General features: G+C 34.4%; 2 protein-coding genes across 2 annotated transcripts; one reads left to right on the top strand and one right to left on the bottom strand.

Annotated features, from left to right (window-relative positions):
- Positions 1-2794: 2794 nt before the first annotated feature.
- LOC112773031 (protein DMP4) lies at positions 2795-3834 on the bottom strand. Its single transcript, XM_025818076.3, has one exon. It carries the CDS (start codon positions 3597-3599, stop codon positions 2958-2960), a length of 642 nt encoding a protein of 213 aa, XP_025673861.1. The 5' UTR covers positions 3600-3834; the 3' UTR covers positions 2795-2957.
- A 4352-nt stretch (positions 3835-8186) lies between these two features.
- LOC140181375 (zinc finger BED domain-containing protein RICESLEEPER 2-like) lies at positions 8187-13165 on the top strand. Its single transcript, XM_072224925.1, has 7 exons — positions 8187-8421; positions 9146-9286; positions 9628-9729; positions 10950-11434; positions 11672-12574; positions 12655-12973; positions 13062-13165. The coding sequence occupies exons 1-7, from the start codon at positions 8187-8189 to the stop codon at positions 13163-13165; spliced, it is 2289 nt and encodes a 762-aa protein (XP_072081026.1).
- The last annotated feature ends 765 nt before the right edge of the window (positions 13166-13930 follow it).

Raw genomic sequence — 13930 nt, 5'->3', positions numbered from 1 at the left:
AGAGCTCCCTAAACAAACAAATGAGGGCACACACTGGCCATGGGACGTGGAATACAAGGTGTGCCACGGCTAGGATCAAACATAGAGGAATTTGAAAACAAAGAAGATTGATTGTGGAACGTGGCACTCTAGGCGTAGCACACTGGGAAAATAAAAGAGTTAATGCTTACGCGTTTAGCATGCATACGCAGAAATGTGTAAGCATCTATGGTGAGTGGATATCATTCCCACAAGAATTAAAGGATTGAGCACACAAATATCAAATTAAATTACTAACTAGATCAAATAGAACCTGGAGTTGGTGATTGTTGAAAATCCTAGAATGATTGAATGTTTGGAAACTTAAAAGTTGAATACTTTGGACAATGCTTGTTGAATTGGAAGAAATCAATTTTGAGGAATGTCTAGGGTTTTGGAGATGTTCTTGTTAACCTGATTCTAAAGTTTGTAAATTTTTTTTCACGACAAATCTAAAGTAACTAATTTTCGATGTTTCGGCTCCTCGATTTCTCTTTAATTAATTAACCGCCAATGTCTTCGTCAATCGGTTAATTAAAGAGGTTAAGTTAAAAAATCTGATTCATCTTCTCAGTGAGAAAATACAATTTTTGAGAATTGTCCTAATCCGAATTATATGTCACGTATTCAAAACTAGGATAATCAAAATCATGTATGGTGTCGCACACTTAGAAAACCATTATGTCTAGTTGATTCAAAAAGTTATGTGAAAGAGTTTTCGAGAACGATTTGAAAATCAGTTCTATCAAATCAGTAAACAAATCCAAAACGGGATTATTACACCTGTTGATGCTACTAATCCTTTAGTGATGAAGAACGAAATACTCAATCATAAACAGATTAATGCAAAGCTTTAAAATAAGGAAAAACTTAGATTAATAAACTATTGAAAGATGAACAGAGCTCCTAACCCTTTGACAAAAGTTTAGTGACTCATGGAGAATTGAAAAACAAAACAAAAGAAAGGAAGAAGAAGAGAGACACATGAGGGATCCGAAGATTCTCCCCCACGACTTGCCTCCTGTGAATGTAATTCACTTATTTATGCCTACGGCTTTTAATTCAAATTCTAAAAACTAAATATTATCTTAATCAGAAATAATTAAGATAACTCCTAATAATTCAAATCTAAAAACCGAATTAAAACAGAATTAAATTCAAATTTAATTTAGACAGAATCTTCTTCAATTTTCAAATTGAAATCAAATCTTTGAGGTTGAGCCTTGTTGAGATCAATAGTGGTGTGTAATTGGGCCTCTCTGGCATGGAAATTGGTCTTAGGTGTGTAAAATTGAGTCTTGGGCGTGCCCCTTGGCATTTGGGTGTGTAACGCCCTCGCTTGGCCCTCTTCCATGGCATGGCACGCTGGTCTTGGGCGTGGCACGCCGTGCACTGTTTTTTCCTTGGGCGCTGTTTTTTGAGCTGCAAAGGTGAGGGTCGTTTCAGACTTAAACTAAATGTCCACTATAGACATATGTATATCGTTTTGAAGCTCTAGATGTTAGCTTTCTAACGCCACTGAAACCACCTCATTTGGACCTCTCTAACACTATTTTTGATCACTTAAGTACGAAGAGGCTAAAGTTGATAGCATTGCAAATTCTGCTTTCCAGGGGTTTGCTTCTCTTAGGGCGTGGCACGCTTTTCTTACTGTGTTGCACACCCTTCCTTGATTGCTTCTAGGGACCTTGGGCTCCTTCCCAAGTTTGGCGTGCCTCCCTTCCTCGTGGCACACCAGCTTTGCATATTTAAAGGGTGTGGCACACCAACATGGCGTGCCTATATTCTTGAAGTAGATTCATGCGTATGCACAATAAGACACATTTGGAACTTGTGCGTGTGCACACCACGAGAGGCCTTTTCTAGTTGGAGCGTGAGCACCTATGTGTACATATGCACATCTTCTATTTTCTTGAAAAACTCTGTTGTGTTGCTCTTTGATCATCTTCTCTTGATTATTTGATTTTCATTTCTTTAAATCCTGTATTTTTTTTAAAAACACTTAGTAAATACCTTAGAAACAAAAGATACTTAAAATTAATATATTATAAGATGAAACTGTAATTAAACCTAAAAAAACAAAAATTAAAAGCAAGAAAAATAATTAAAGATACGAACGCATCATTACTCTTGCTCTTTTTAGAAGCATTTTTTCTAGAGTATAATTCAAGTTCTCCTTAAGTAATACATATAGTTCTACCATTTTACCACTATATCAACATTTTTGTTGATATTCCTTCCCTTTTAAAATATCTATCATTTAAAACTTTGGTATATAAATAATTTTGTATATCTCAACTTAAATTTTATCTAATACATATTGAATTGTTAATGTACAAAATCTTCAAAAGAATGGATAAAGAAGGGAATATAATTCAGGACTAAAGTCCTCCTTTTTGAAGAAGAAAAAAGGTGTTTATCTTTTTTTTCAATCCGAACACATGAAATCCTAGAGTGCTTACATGTGCAAACTTGCTCACTATTTTTTTTCCTTTTTAATATATATTTTTAGTTAAATTACATAGTTGGTCTTACACTTTAAGTGAAATTGCAAATTGGTTCCTATACCTTAAAAATTTGTAATTGAATCCCTAAAGATAATTAAAATTTGCAATTTAGACTCCGTCATTCAAAAAGTATTTGATTTAACGAAATATTCTCAATATATTCTCTATTTTAACAGAATATTCTCAACATTAAATCAACACTTTTTGACTGGCGGAACTAAATTGTAAATTTTAATTTTTTTTAGAAACTCAATTACAAACTTTTAAAGTATAGAGACCAATTTGCAATTTTATTAAAAGTGTTGGGACTAACGGTGTAATTTAACCAATAACGTGTAACCAGGATTCATGGTTAATTTGTTACAAACATGATTAATTTCACTAACTCATTGTTTACACACATGAATATACAAAGCTTTATGTTATATATATTTAATTTGTTGAAAGAGGGAAGCCAATTCCATGTCTGTGCGTAGGAAATACAACAAACAACATGCTGCAGAAAACACCAATTCCAACTGGCAATGCAGTGAGTATTTCCTGTGTCTCATTATCTGGTGTTGGAAAGAAGCAATTCACCACATTGGGATCAAATAATGCAACCGCCGCAAACACCATAACCGACATCACTGCATGCATGAAATCTATAAACCGGATGCTATATTTAGCAGCAAGTTCAGGTGGCAGAGTTGTTGATCCATCAATGATCCACAAGCCCCTGAACGTGGCAAAACCATAGCAGATGTTTCCTTTGCTGTCTCTGAAGCTATCTGTGAAGCATAGAAGGAAGCAGGAGGCGGCGCAGATAGCTACGAGGAAAGAAGTCATTGTCTTCGCGGCTGAGTCACAGTTGCCAAGGTTTGTGAATATTGGAGAAAGAAGCTGGAATGCGAGGACAGTGCCGGTTGGTAGAAGGTTTGCCAAATGTGCTGTGCTCTCAAATGTCTGGCTAATTGCTTTCTGTACAAGGTTCCGCTCTGCTTCCGGAACCTCTGTGTTTCGCAGAAGAGGGAGCTCTTCTTCATCTTTGTGTTCATTCTTACTAGGATCGTCAAATTCAAGCTTGATGTCCATGAACTAAAAGATTGAAACTAGAACCTGTAAGCTATCTCTGCTGTTCTGTTTTTGCAGCATTGTTTTTGTTGAAATGGTATATAGCTTTATATGCAGGGAAATAACGAGCTAATGAGTGGAGACACAGAGTGGGAAAAGAAAAGAAAGGAAAGTATAGGAAGGGAGGTTTGTTATTTCTTGCAAGAAACACAAACTGAAAAACTTGATGATGCAGTATATATGAACAGGATGAAGATTTAACTAAGAAGGGAAACATTCTTTTGGCTTTTAATGCATGCAAGACGGTTAGGTGAGATAAGAGATTGATTCGTCAGAACTTGTTTATGAGGGTGTATTGGGTGTGTACGCTGCCACTACAAGTACCTTGCCGGTTACATGTTGTTGCTTCAATTTGAACCGATCACTTTAAAATTATAATCTTTTCTTTTTCTGTATTTATTATAATTTGTATTTTGAAATTAATTTCACAAGATTTGAGTTTAGTGCCAGACACGCATGTTTGGCTGGGGCTGGGACCGAATGGCTGTTAAGTATTAACACCTGGCGTTAATCTGCCAAGGGCTGTGTTTTTAGGGTCACACTATGCTACAAAAATAAGTTGATACAGATTTATAAATATTTTTTTGGTTTAATATTGTAGCAACACGTGGTCTGAATTGTTTGCTTCAAGAGTCAGATTTGCAGGACTCAGCGCAGGGACTTGCTTGATTTATCCTTAACCAATACTTTATGGCTTAAAGGAATGTAGTGTGTAAGCTCAGCCTTATATATAATTGGACTGAGCTTTTGACCTGTAGATTTTGTTTGTAAGGCAAGTGAAATCCATTAAAAAATTTTCATAGCCTAAACTCTGTAGGAATATATTTTGTTTTTAATTCATTTGTGATCATTAATATATTTTACATTGAATTATCTTCTTTAGATATTCATCCAATATTGTCCTCGGACAATAACTTGACATTTTCTCCTTTTCAAATAGATGATATTATTTTTATAATTAATTAACTCATAAATCTTTTATTTGTTGGTTCTTTTATAGTTCAGTTATTTAAGAGTAAAAATGATCCTTTTTAGTTAGTATTATATTATTTAAAATTAAATATGTGGCAATTTAAAATCATATTATTAATAAATAAATTGTATTTTAAATCTAACAATTTATATTTTTTATATTTTTCTCAAATATTAATTAAATTTAAAAATATATCACATGTTATTTTATATTAAAATATCCGTTCAATTATGTATAAAAAGATTAAAATATTATTTCGATTCATATTTCAAAAGAACTAAATGCTCTTTTTAATATCTTGACAAAAATCTTTTTTAGTATTAATTTTAAAAAATTAGAATACCATTTTAAGTTAAATTTTGTGGGTATTTTAGTCTCTTAAAATAAATTAAGTGAAAATTTTAGCTTTTTTAAAACGAAATTTAAGTATCTAATATCTCTTATAATCAACAATATTAGGGTAAATCACCAAAACAAATTATTTTCTAATATTAAGCATATGTTCTACATGAGATATTGTTATATTTTTGCCATTGTTAATTTTATGTAAATCGTTGTAGCTAGCAATGATTTTATGTTTATATCACAAGAAAAACATTGAGTACCGTCAAATTTAACGTTGATTGTTAGCGACGAGATTTTCGTCAGATTTACCGGTAATAATGGCATCGAATTCGTAAGGTTTAGTAATTACCGGCGGATTTTGGAATCTAACGGTAAGTATTGGAGGGAAACAAAAATAAAATGGCACGTTCCTTACCGTTGGATTTAAAAAGACGCATTTTGGTGATTTTTTCGATGGTAAATCCAATTAGTAAAATGACGCGTTTTGGTGATCGCAAAAGTTTTACCATTAAAAAGTCCGATAATAATCGCGACGTAAATCCAAAATGCGAACTCTCTCTCTCTGGTGTCTGTTCGTCACTGCCACCACTACCGCTGCTGCGTAGCTTGTCCTCTTCGAATCGATTCTGTCTCTGCAACAATAGGTAACAGATTCAAATGCGAATATTAAAAATAGAAAATTGTATGCTTAATGCTGATGCATGTTGAAATTCGATTAGATTATATTTTGTTTTGTTAATTGAAATCTCTATATTAGGCCTAAATATTTTGTTGTAAATTGAAAAAATTGTCAAGCTGTCCATTTTAACAGATTCAAAAATGATTGAGAAATTAAGTTATATTAAAGCATATGTTGCTTAATAAGGATGCATATTTGAAAAAAAAAACCAGTTTAACCTGTTCTTCTGTTTTGATGAAAATGGAGATGGGTATTTATGTCTGATTGTTTATATCCAACTATTTTTTTAATAGATTATATCCAGATATATTTAATTTTGCATTATAAAATAATACATAAGTTAATTTTATTTTTAAAATTTATTAGATATCTTTTATATTTATTCTTTTGAATATTTTAAACAGATTAATCCATAATTCGCTAAGTTTAAGAATAAAGGACACTTATTCCCACTTAAACTCTTTTCTGTTCTTCTCTTTCGACCACTGTATCTCTTTTATTCTTTTTAATTATTTTTCTTTTAAATAAAAGAATTCAAACCCTTTTCTCTCTCTTTTTTTTTTCATCTTCCATTCTATCATCTTTGTTCCAAGATTCTCATCCCAACTACAACACCATCAAACTTACTTTTTTTCATTTACCTTCTTTCTTCTTTTCTACTCTACCTCTATTTAATGAGTTAAAAAAGCATTCAATTTTTGAGTTTCGGTTATTATTGATGCTTCAAAGTAATTATTTTACTCAATAATTAGTTATATCTCTAATTTTTGTCACTCCTATACTTAAATCCGAAATTAGAATTATTAGGTTAGAAAATTTGGGGTTTCTATCAAATTGAGTAAGATGGTGTTAACTGACAATATTATTAGCTCACAAATATTATTATTATTACTAACATATTTCTAGAGTTGTAACATTATTGAATATTATTTGGTAGTTCGGTGATGCGCTCAGAGTTGCTTCCAATTTTTTAGAACCAAGTTGTGAGTGGATATTATGTCTATAATTATTTTTAAGTGTATTATAATTAATATCCAAATTGAATCATTACTTTTAGCATTCGAAAATATTTGATTTTTATGATTTTTGAATTATTGAAATGAATACTGATTTTTGAAAAACTCATAATTTTATAAAAAAGAAATACACACGAGACGATATTCATATATTTTATAAAGCATACATATTTTTTTATTTGATTTTTTTATACTTTAATTAAATTTTTAGTATGCATTCTTATATATTATTTATCATGATATTTAGTAATATATTACAAGCATTAGAGATTTGTTATAAGTGAATTGGTTTGGATTAGTTTGGGAGTCTTTAACTAGAAAATTGTAGTTAACAATAGTTATCACGTTAATATAGATGCATCTGACTCAGACCTTAACTAGCGAGGATGTTGTTAGTCCAACATGTAGACCACACGTTGAATTTGTTATATTGTACGGACACACTAGAGGAAAGACCTACCCTTAGAGATGGAACCGCCCAAGTGTATGGCATTTGATTTGATTTCACTTTTAGAATGAGAACTCTCATTTCAGTTCATTCGTTTAATTACTTATTTATTTATTTGCGTATTTATCTAATATGAATTTCTTATAGCTAAAAAGAAATATAACTTTCAAGGTGAAATTTCGTCGTGTGTGGATTATAGATATAATGTTTGCTCACTGAGTTGCAAAACTCACCTATCATATTCTCATATTTTTCAGATACAGGTGTTAATTTAGGTTTTATTCCATCCGCTCCACAGTAGGTCTTAATCATTTCGGTGAGTCCATCTTCTATCCAAGAACTATATTTACATGTAATGAAACGTCTGCACAAAAATTTAAATTAGGTCGATATTCCATATGTCACATGCAGGGTCCTCATGTGTGTCATGTTATTCTGGATCTCCAGCTATTTAGATAGTAATTATCTTTTAGTTATGTAAGACTTATGGAGTCAATTATATGCTTTATTTATCAATTTAATATATATGATGCAACTTTTGACATGTTTGGTTGTGGATAAAATTAGAATATGATGTTGTTGTCTTTGAAAACGAATGTTTATTATCGATATCGGAAGATAATATTCATGTTGGCAAGGTTCTAGGAATAGATAAGACTTTGTCCGTTTTTCTGTAAATTTGGTAAATTGACTTGTTAAGAGACTTGTCCCTTGAGTGCTAGTCATGACTTGGTTCGAGTCATGACATATATAGTCAAGCGAGTTGAAACCTATTTTGGCCTCTGAAATTTTCACCAGGCCTCAATTTTGACCCCCAAATTTTTAGTTACACAATTAACACCCCCAAATATTGGATCGTTCCTCACGTTTGTCTCTGCAGTTATCTCCATTAATGGAGATCTGATGTGACACATTAAGTTGATGTGGTGTGCATCTACGTGGCAGCCAGCTTGCCAAAATGGATGCATGATGAGTGAAAGATGGGGCAAAATTTGAATCCACTCAATTTAACCCCTCCATAGATATTAAAACCCTAATTTGCAGCCCACTTTTTTTCCAAAATGTTCGAGACTTTGCTGGAGAAATAATGAGTTTAGGAAGCCAAGCTATAGAGAGTTCTGCACGATCATGTTCTCATGGGGCTTCCATGAGGAACCTTACTCGTGGGAGATCAGGAAAGATTCCTGATTGGTGTGGTTGTGGAATGCGTCCAGTGCTGCGATGGTTTAGGACGAATGCTAATCATGAGAGATCCTTTTATAGGTGTCCAAATTATAATGTAAGTTCTCAGTGTCTTCTTCTTCTTCAATGTGTTACAATTGGTACTTTTGTTTGATGAGTATGCTTAAAATTTTTTCTTTTAGTTGGTTGATGTGAAATTGACAGAGTTCTGGGAGAATATGGTGTAGTTTCTTTATATAGGCAGACGCCGAAGAATAACAGGGCTTAGTGGGCAAAGCACAATGTACAAGCAATGATGATAGTTGGAAGATGAATATAGCATGGAGAATTACTTCAATGGAAGTTGAAATTAGGTGTTTGAAACTATGGATTAGTATTTTAAGTTTGATTATTTGTTTAGGTGTGTTTGTGACTGTTATATATGGTGTAAGTATGATTAAATTTTGATTAAAAATGTGGACCTAAACGTGTATATGTTGAGGGTGAATGAAAGCATTATATTCAGCAATTATGAAAAAGAAGCATGTGTTAGATACTCTGGTACGTATGTAATGTTGCATCAGTGAAGAAGTAAAACTAAGTATTAAACATACTGGTACCGTTCATAAACTTGAAATAAAGTCTCTACATTTAGGGTACGAAAAAGGGTATTCATAGTCAATATCCAAAGGCATTGCTTGCCAATAATTGAACAAATAACCAGAAAGTTATGAACAAAATACATCCAAAAAGTCTTCAACAAAAAAGCCAAGTATTTGGACACACATAACCATGTTTCAGTGACACAGGATAAACATAATTAAGAAAATAACTACCCTAACTATAATAATCCATCACTGCTAAATATCATTCACTTCTTCCTAGGAGGTTTGAATGTTGGCTTCACTCCTGGTGTAGGGACAAATTTCATGACTTCAGCCATCCTTGAAGCTGTTCCCGAACATGCTCCCTGCAATGGGTCAACACTTGCTTATCCTGGGTCTGGAGATGCTTTCCTCTTAAGTTGTAATTTGTTGGGCCTTGTTGCAGGAGTTATCTATAGTTAACTGAGTAGAATATAAGAACAAATCAATTTGATACACAAATAAACTAAACAGATATTTAACATAAACCTTAAACCCACAAATAATAGGACAAATGGGATGGTTACTTGTTCTTGTTCTCCATTATCTGGTAGTGAAAAGGTGTCTGTGATAGCACAATCTCTGAAGGAGCATTAGCATTTGTTGGGGCCTCAAAAGTAGCAACATTAGTGGCTGGAGCAGGGTCATCCTCTCTTTTTCCGTCTTGTGTAGACTGGCCCTCTATAGTTTTATTTGCATTAGAACCCTTTTCTTTCTACTTAGCTATTACAGCTGCTGTAGCAGCTCCAAGGTTAGCTGCAATTAGGGGTGGCAAACGGGCCTTAATCCACCGGGCCGGCCCGTGTAACCCGCCAAAAAAGGCGGGTTGGGCTGAAAATTTGGAATCGCCGAAAGACAAAAGCCCACCTAACCCAAACCACTTAAACCGTGGGCTTTGGCGGGGCGTGGCGGGCTTCCCCAGCGGGCTGATGCTTTTTTTTTTTAGGCTGAACCCATGAACCCAGACCCAGAACCCATGAACCACCCACCCCCTACCCGACCCGACCCAATCCCCATTCCCCAGCGAAACAGCCGAAACCCTAATGAATCCCCAAGACCTAATCCCTAATTCCAGATTTGCAGCTTCTTCACTCCTCAGTTCCTCGTCAGTACTCAGTCGTCTCCAGTCTCCTCGACAGCTCTCAGCCTCTCACTTGGTTCCTCAGTTCCTCAGTTCCTGCGTTCCTCACCGTCAGTTCCTTAGTTCCTCACCGTCACTCTCAGTCTCTCATTCAGTCATCCTTAGCTCCTCACCATCACTCTCAGTCTCTCACTTCCATCGTCCATTGACCTCAGCTCGAACTTCAGAGTTCCGTACTCACCCCTAACGGTCCCTGAGTCGGAGTTAGTTTTTCACCGTCGATCTTCGGTCGTCGTGGCCTACTGGGTTATAGCCAGCGCTGCTGCTCCATCTGGCCGTCGTCGCTGCTGCCTGCTGGTCTCGGTCCTGGGCTCCTGGGTCTTGTCCTCTGACTCTGCTGGTTTCGCTCTCCGTCACGGCTGCTCCTCGCCTCCTCTGTGGCTCTGTCCTGGTCCTCGCCTCCTCTGGTTAGTTTTCTGGCTTAGGGTTTGAGATTCATCAATTTAGGTTTGTTTGTTGTGTTTTGTGCTGTTTGATATAGGTAAATTAGGGTTGATATTTGGTTGAGTTTTGATTATGGTTGATATTTGGTTAAATCTGATTATGGTTGAGTTTTGATGATGGTTGATAATGGTTGATATTTGCCTATTTGGTTAAATCTGATGCAGATTTAGAAATTGTTTCTTATTTTTTGTGTTGTTTGATAATGGTTGAGTTTTGAATATGGTTGATAATGGTTGATATTTGGTTAAATACTTGAATCTGATGTGGATTCAGAAATTGTTTCCTATTTTTTGTGTTGTTTCATAATGGTTGAGTTTTGATTATGGTTGATAATGGTTGATATTTGGCTGAATACTTGAATCTGATGCGGATTCAAAAATTGTTTGCTGTTTTTTTTATGGTTTGCTAATGGTTGAAAAACCTAGTTCATATAAACAATTTACATTTACTTTTATTTCAGGAAATATGAATTCTGAAACTGTGAGTAACCTTGTTACTACTGGAGTTGGTTCTGAGGCTGCTCCGGTCGAGGTTGATGAACCTAGTTCGAAAAGGCTGAGACCAGCAACCTCCGGTGTTTGGAATTTTTTCAAAAAGCTTGGTCCAGATAAGGATGGAGTAGAACGTGCTGAGTGTAAAGGATGCAAGAAAGTGTTTAAAGCTGGAGGTAAGCGATATGGCACTTCTACTATAAAACGGCATCTTGATAGTTGTACTCAAATTAAGCATGAAGATATTGGTCAGACTATAGCAGAATTACAACTTAAAATGGGTTCACTTAAGATTGATTTAGGAGTGGCTAGAGATATGTTTGCTGGGTATGTAGTTGTTGGGAATAAGCCTTTTAATATGGTTGATGATAGGAGATTTAGAAATTGGGTGAAATATATTAGTCCAACTTTAAAACTTCCTTCTAGGAATACGGTTAAGGCTGACATAGTGAAAGTTCACAAGAGAGAAGCTGCGAAACTTAAAAAAATTTTAGTTTCCATTCCAAATAGAATTTGCTTAACATCTGATCTTTGGACTTCCAGTACCAATGAGGGGTTTATATGTTTGACTACACATTTTGTTGATGAGAACTAGAAATTATAGAGTAAAATTCTCAATTTTTGTCATATGCCTCCTCCTCACACAGGATTTGAATTGTCTTCTAAAATCTTTACGCTTTTGACTGAGTAGAAAGTTGATAAAAAGATTTTTTCCATTACTTTGGATAATGCTTCTTCTAATGATACTTGTGTTGAACACTTGAAAAGTACTTTGGATGTGCATGGTTCATTGTTGTGTGGTGGTGAATTCTTTCATGTTCGTTGCTCTGCTCATATTTTAAATCTTATTGTCCAAGATAGAATGAAAATATGTGGTGATGCAGTGTATAAGATTAGAGAGTCTATTAAGTTTCTGAGAAAATCTGAAAGTCGAATGGTTAAGTTTAAAGAATGTTTTGAAGATATTGAGGGACTTGAGTATACGACTGCATTATGTTTAGATGTTCCTACTAGGTGGAATTCACTTTATGCAATGCTTGCAAGTGCTATTCCTTATAAGAAAGCTTTTGAAATGTATAAAGTAAAAGAAGCTGGGTTTAGGGAGTATTGTCCTTCATCAGATGAGTGGAGAAGAACTGAAAAGATATGTGATTTCTTGTTACCATTTTACGAAACTACCAAGTTGATGTCTGGAATTTCTTACCCAACATCCAACTTGTATTTTTTACAAGTTTGGCAAATCCAGCTTATTTTAATGAATAGTTTGAAGAATGATGAAGTGCTTATAAGGAACATGGGAGAAAAAATGATGATTAAGTTCAAGAAATATTGGGAAGAATACAGTGTTGTTCTTGCATTTGGGGCAGTTCTTGATCCTAGATTTAAACTCAACACTTTGGTTTATTGCTATAATGAGATTGATCCTATTAGTGCTAAAGACAAAGTGGAGCATGTGAAGAGTAAGTTATACAAGCTTTTTGAGGTTTATGACCAAAATTCCTCTACAACTGTAGAGAGTTCTTCCCAACTTTCAAGTAATTTTTCTCAAGCAACATCTTCTGCAATTGAAACTCAGCTTATTAAAATTGTTGGTGTAAGTATTTTTATCTACTTGATTATATGTATTTTTTATTTTTCATGCTTTTTGATTCATATATTGTTTGTAATGCAAAGGATTTGATGTCCCATAATCAAGAAGCTGAAGTGAAAAGTGGAAAGAACCAACTGGATATTTATTTGAGTGAGGCAATATTATTTTGCAATGATGCAATCATTGATGTTTTGCAATGGTGGAAAGACAACCATCATCGTTTTCCAACACTATCACTAATGGCACGAGATTTGTTGAGCATTCCTATTACTACCGTGGCTTCAAAATCTGCATTTAGCATGAGTTCTCATGTTTTGAATAAGTATAGAAGTCGTTTGTTGTCAAATAATGTTGAAGCAGTGATTTGCACCAGAAATTGGATACGTGGATATGATAATTTTGGTATATTATATTTATGACATACATACTTGAGTGATTTTGAACATTATTATGTACTATTTTGCTAATATATTTATTTACTTTTTTCTAGAGGAAGATAAAGATCAAGAAGATATTACAAAAGGAGAAGGCTATTCTTCAGGAGTTGGTTCCAATGATGTTATTGACTTATATGAAGATGAAGATGAAAATTAAGTGTATTGAATTAAGTTTAATTTGCTTTGAAGACTATTTATAATTATGTTTTTGGACTTTGGATTACATATTTATTTTGTCTATGGGACTATTTATAACTATGTTTTTGTATTTTGGATAATTGGATTATGTTTATTTATTTTGAAGACTATTTATATTTAATATTTGTATTTATATTGATTTAAATAGAAGATATTAGATATGTTCTTATAAATAAAAAAAATAATTAATTAGGCGGGTTTAGCCCGCCAGCCCGCCATGAGGCGGGGCGGGCTAGGATTTTGGGACTGCCTGAATAGGCGGGGCGGGGCGGGCCTCCGACGGGACGGGGCGGGCTTCCCCACCTGACACCCCTAGCTGCAATGTCATCAGCTTTTCTGTGGGAGCAGCTTCTCTTCGTGTGACCTTTTGTCCCACAATAAGTACAAGTAAACTCCTTGTACTTTCTAGCTAGTTTTGTTGCTCTAGTCTTACTCTTCTTACTTTCTGAAGGCTCTTCATCTACATCCTTCCGTCTTTTCTTCTTCAAAGGACCTGGCTTCCTCCGAATTTTGGGAGCTTGAGGCCTACTACACTGAGAATTCTTCCACATTTCTTGTCCAGGGATAGAATTCAAGGAATGATTATATGTTTCTCTATATGAGTCATGGTCAACCAATTGTGACAATAGTCTTCAGGATTTTTATTGAGTCTAGCTATTGCAGCACATGCGTGGACACATGGCATGCATGAAATCCAGTTTACATCCAATCAGAGAGAATGTTC

This window comes from Arachis hypogaea, chromosome 18, assembly GCF_003086295.3.
Source record: "Arachis hypogaea cultivar Tifrunner chromosome 18, arahy.Tifrunner.gnm2.J5K5, whole genome shotgun sequence".
In the NCBI taxonomy this organism is placed as follows: domain Eukaryota; kingdom Viridiplantae; phylum Streptophyta; class Magnoliopsida; order Fabales; family Fabaceae; genus Arachis; species Arachis hypogaea.
This window is presented reverse-complemented; position numbering and strand designations above follow the sequence as displayed.

Coding starts and splice junctions, on each gene's coding strand:
- LOC140181375 (XM_072224925.1), top strand. CDS start 8,187: ATGAGTTTAGGAAGCCAAGCTATAGAGAGTTCTGCACGATCATGTTCT. Junction 9,287..9,627: donor AGATGCTTTCCTCTTAAGTT/GTAATTTGTTGG, acceptor CTTTCTACTTAG/CTATTACAGCTGCTGTAGCA. Junction 12,974..13,061: donor ACGTGGATATGATAATTTTG/GTATATTATATT, acceptor ACTTTTTTCTAG/AGGAAGATAAAGATCAAGAA.
- LOC112773031 (XM_025818076.3), bottom strand. CDS start 3,599: ATGGACATCAAGCTTGAATTTGACGATCCTAGTAAGAATGAACACAAA.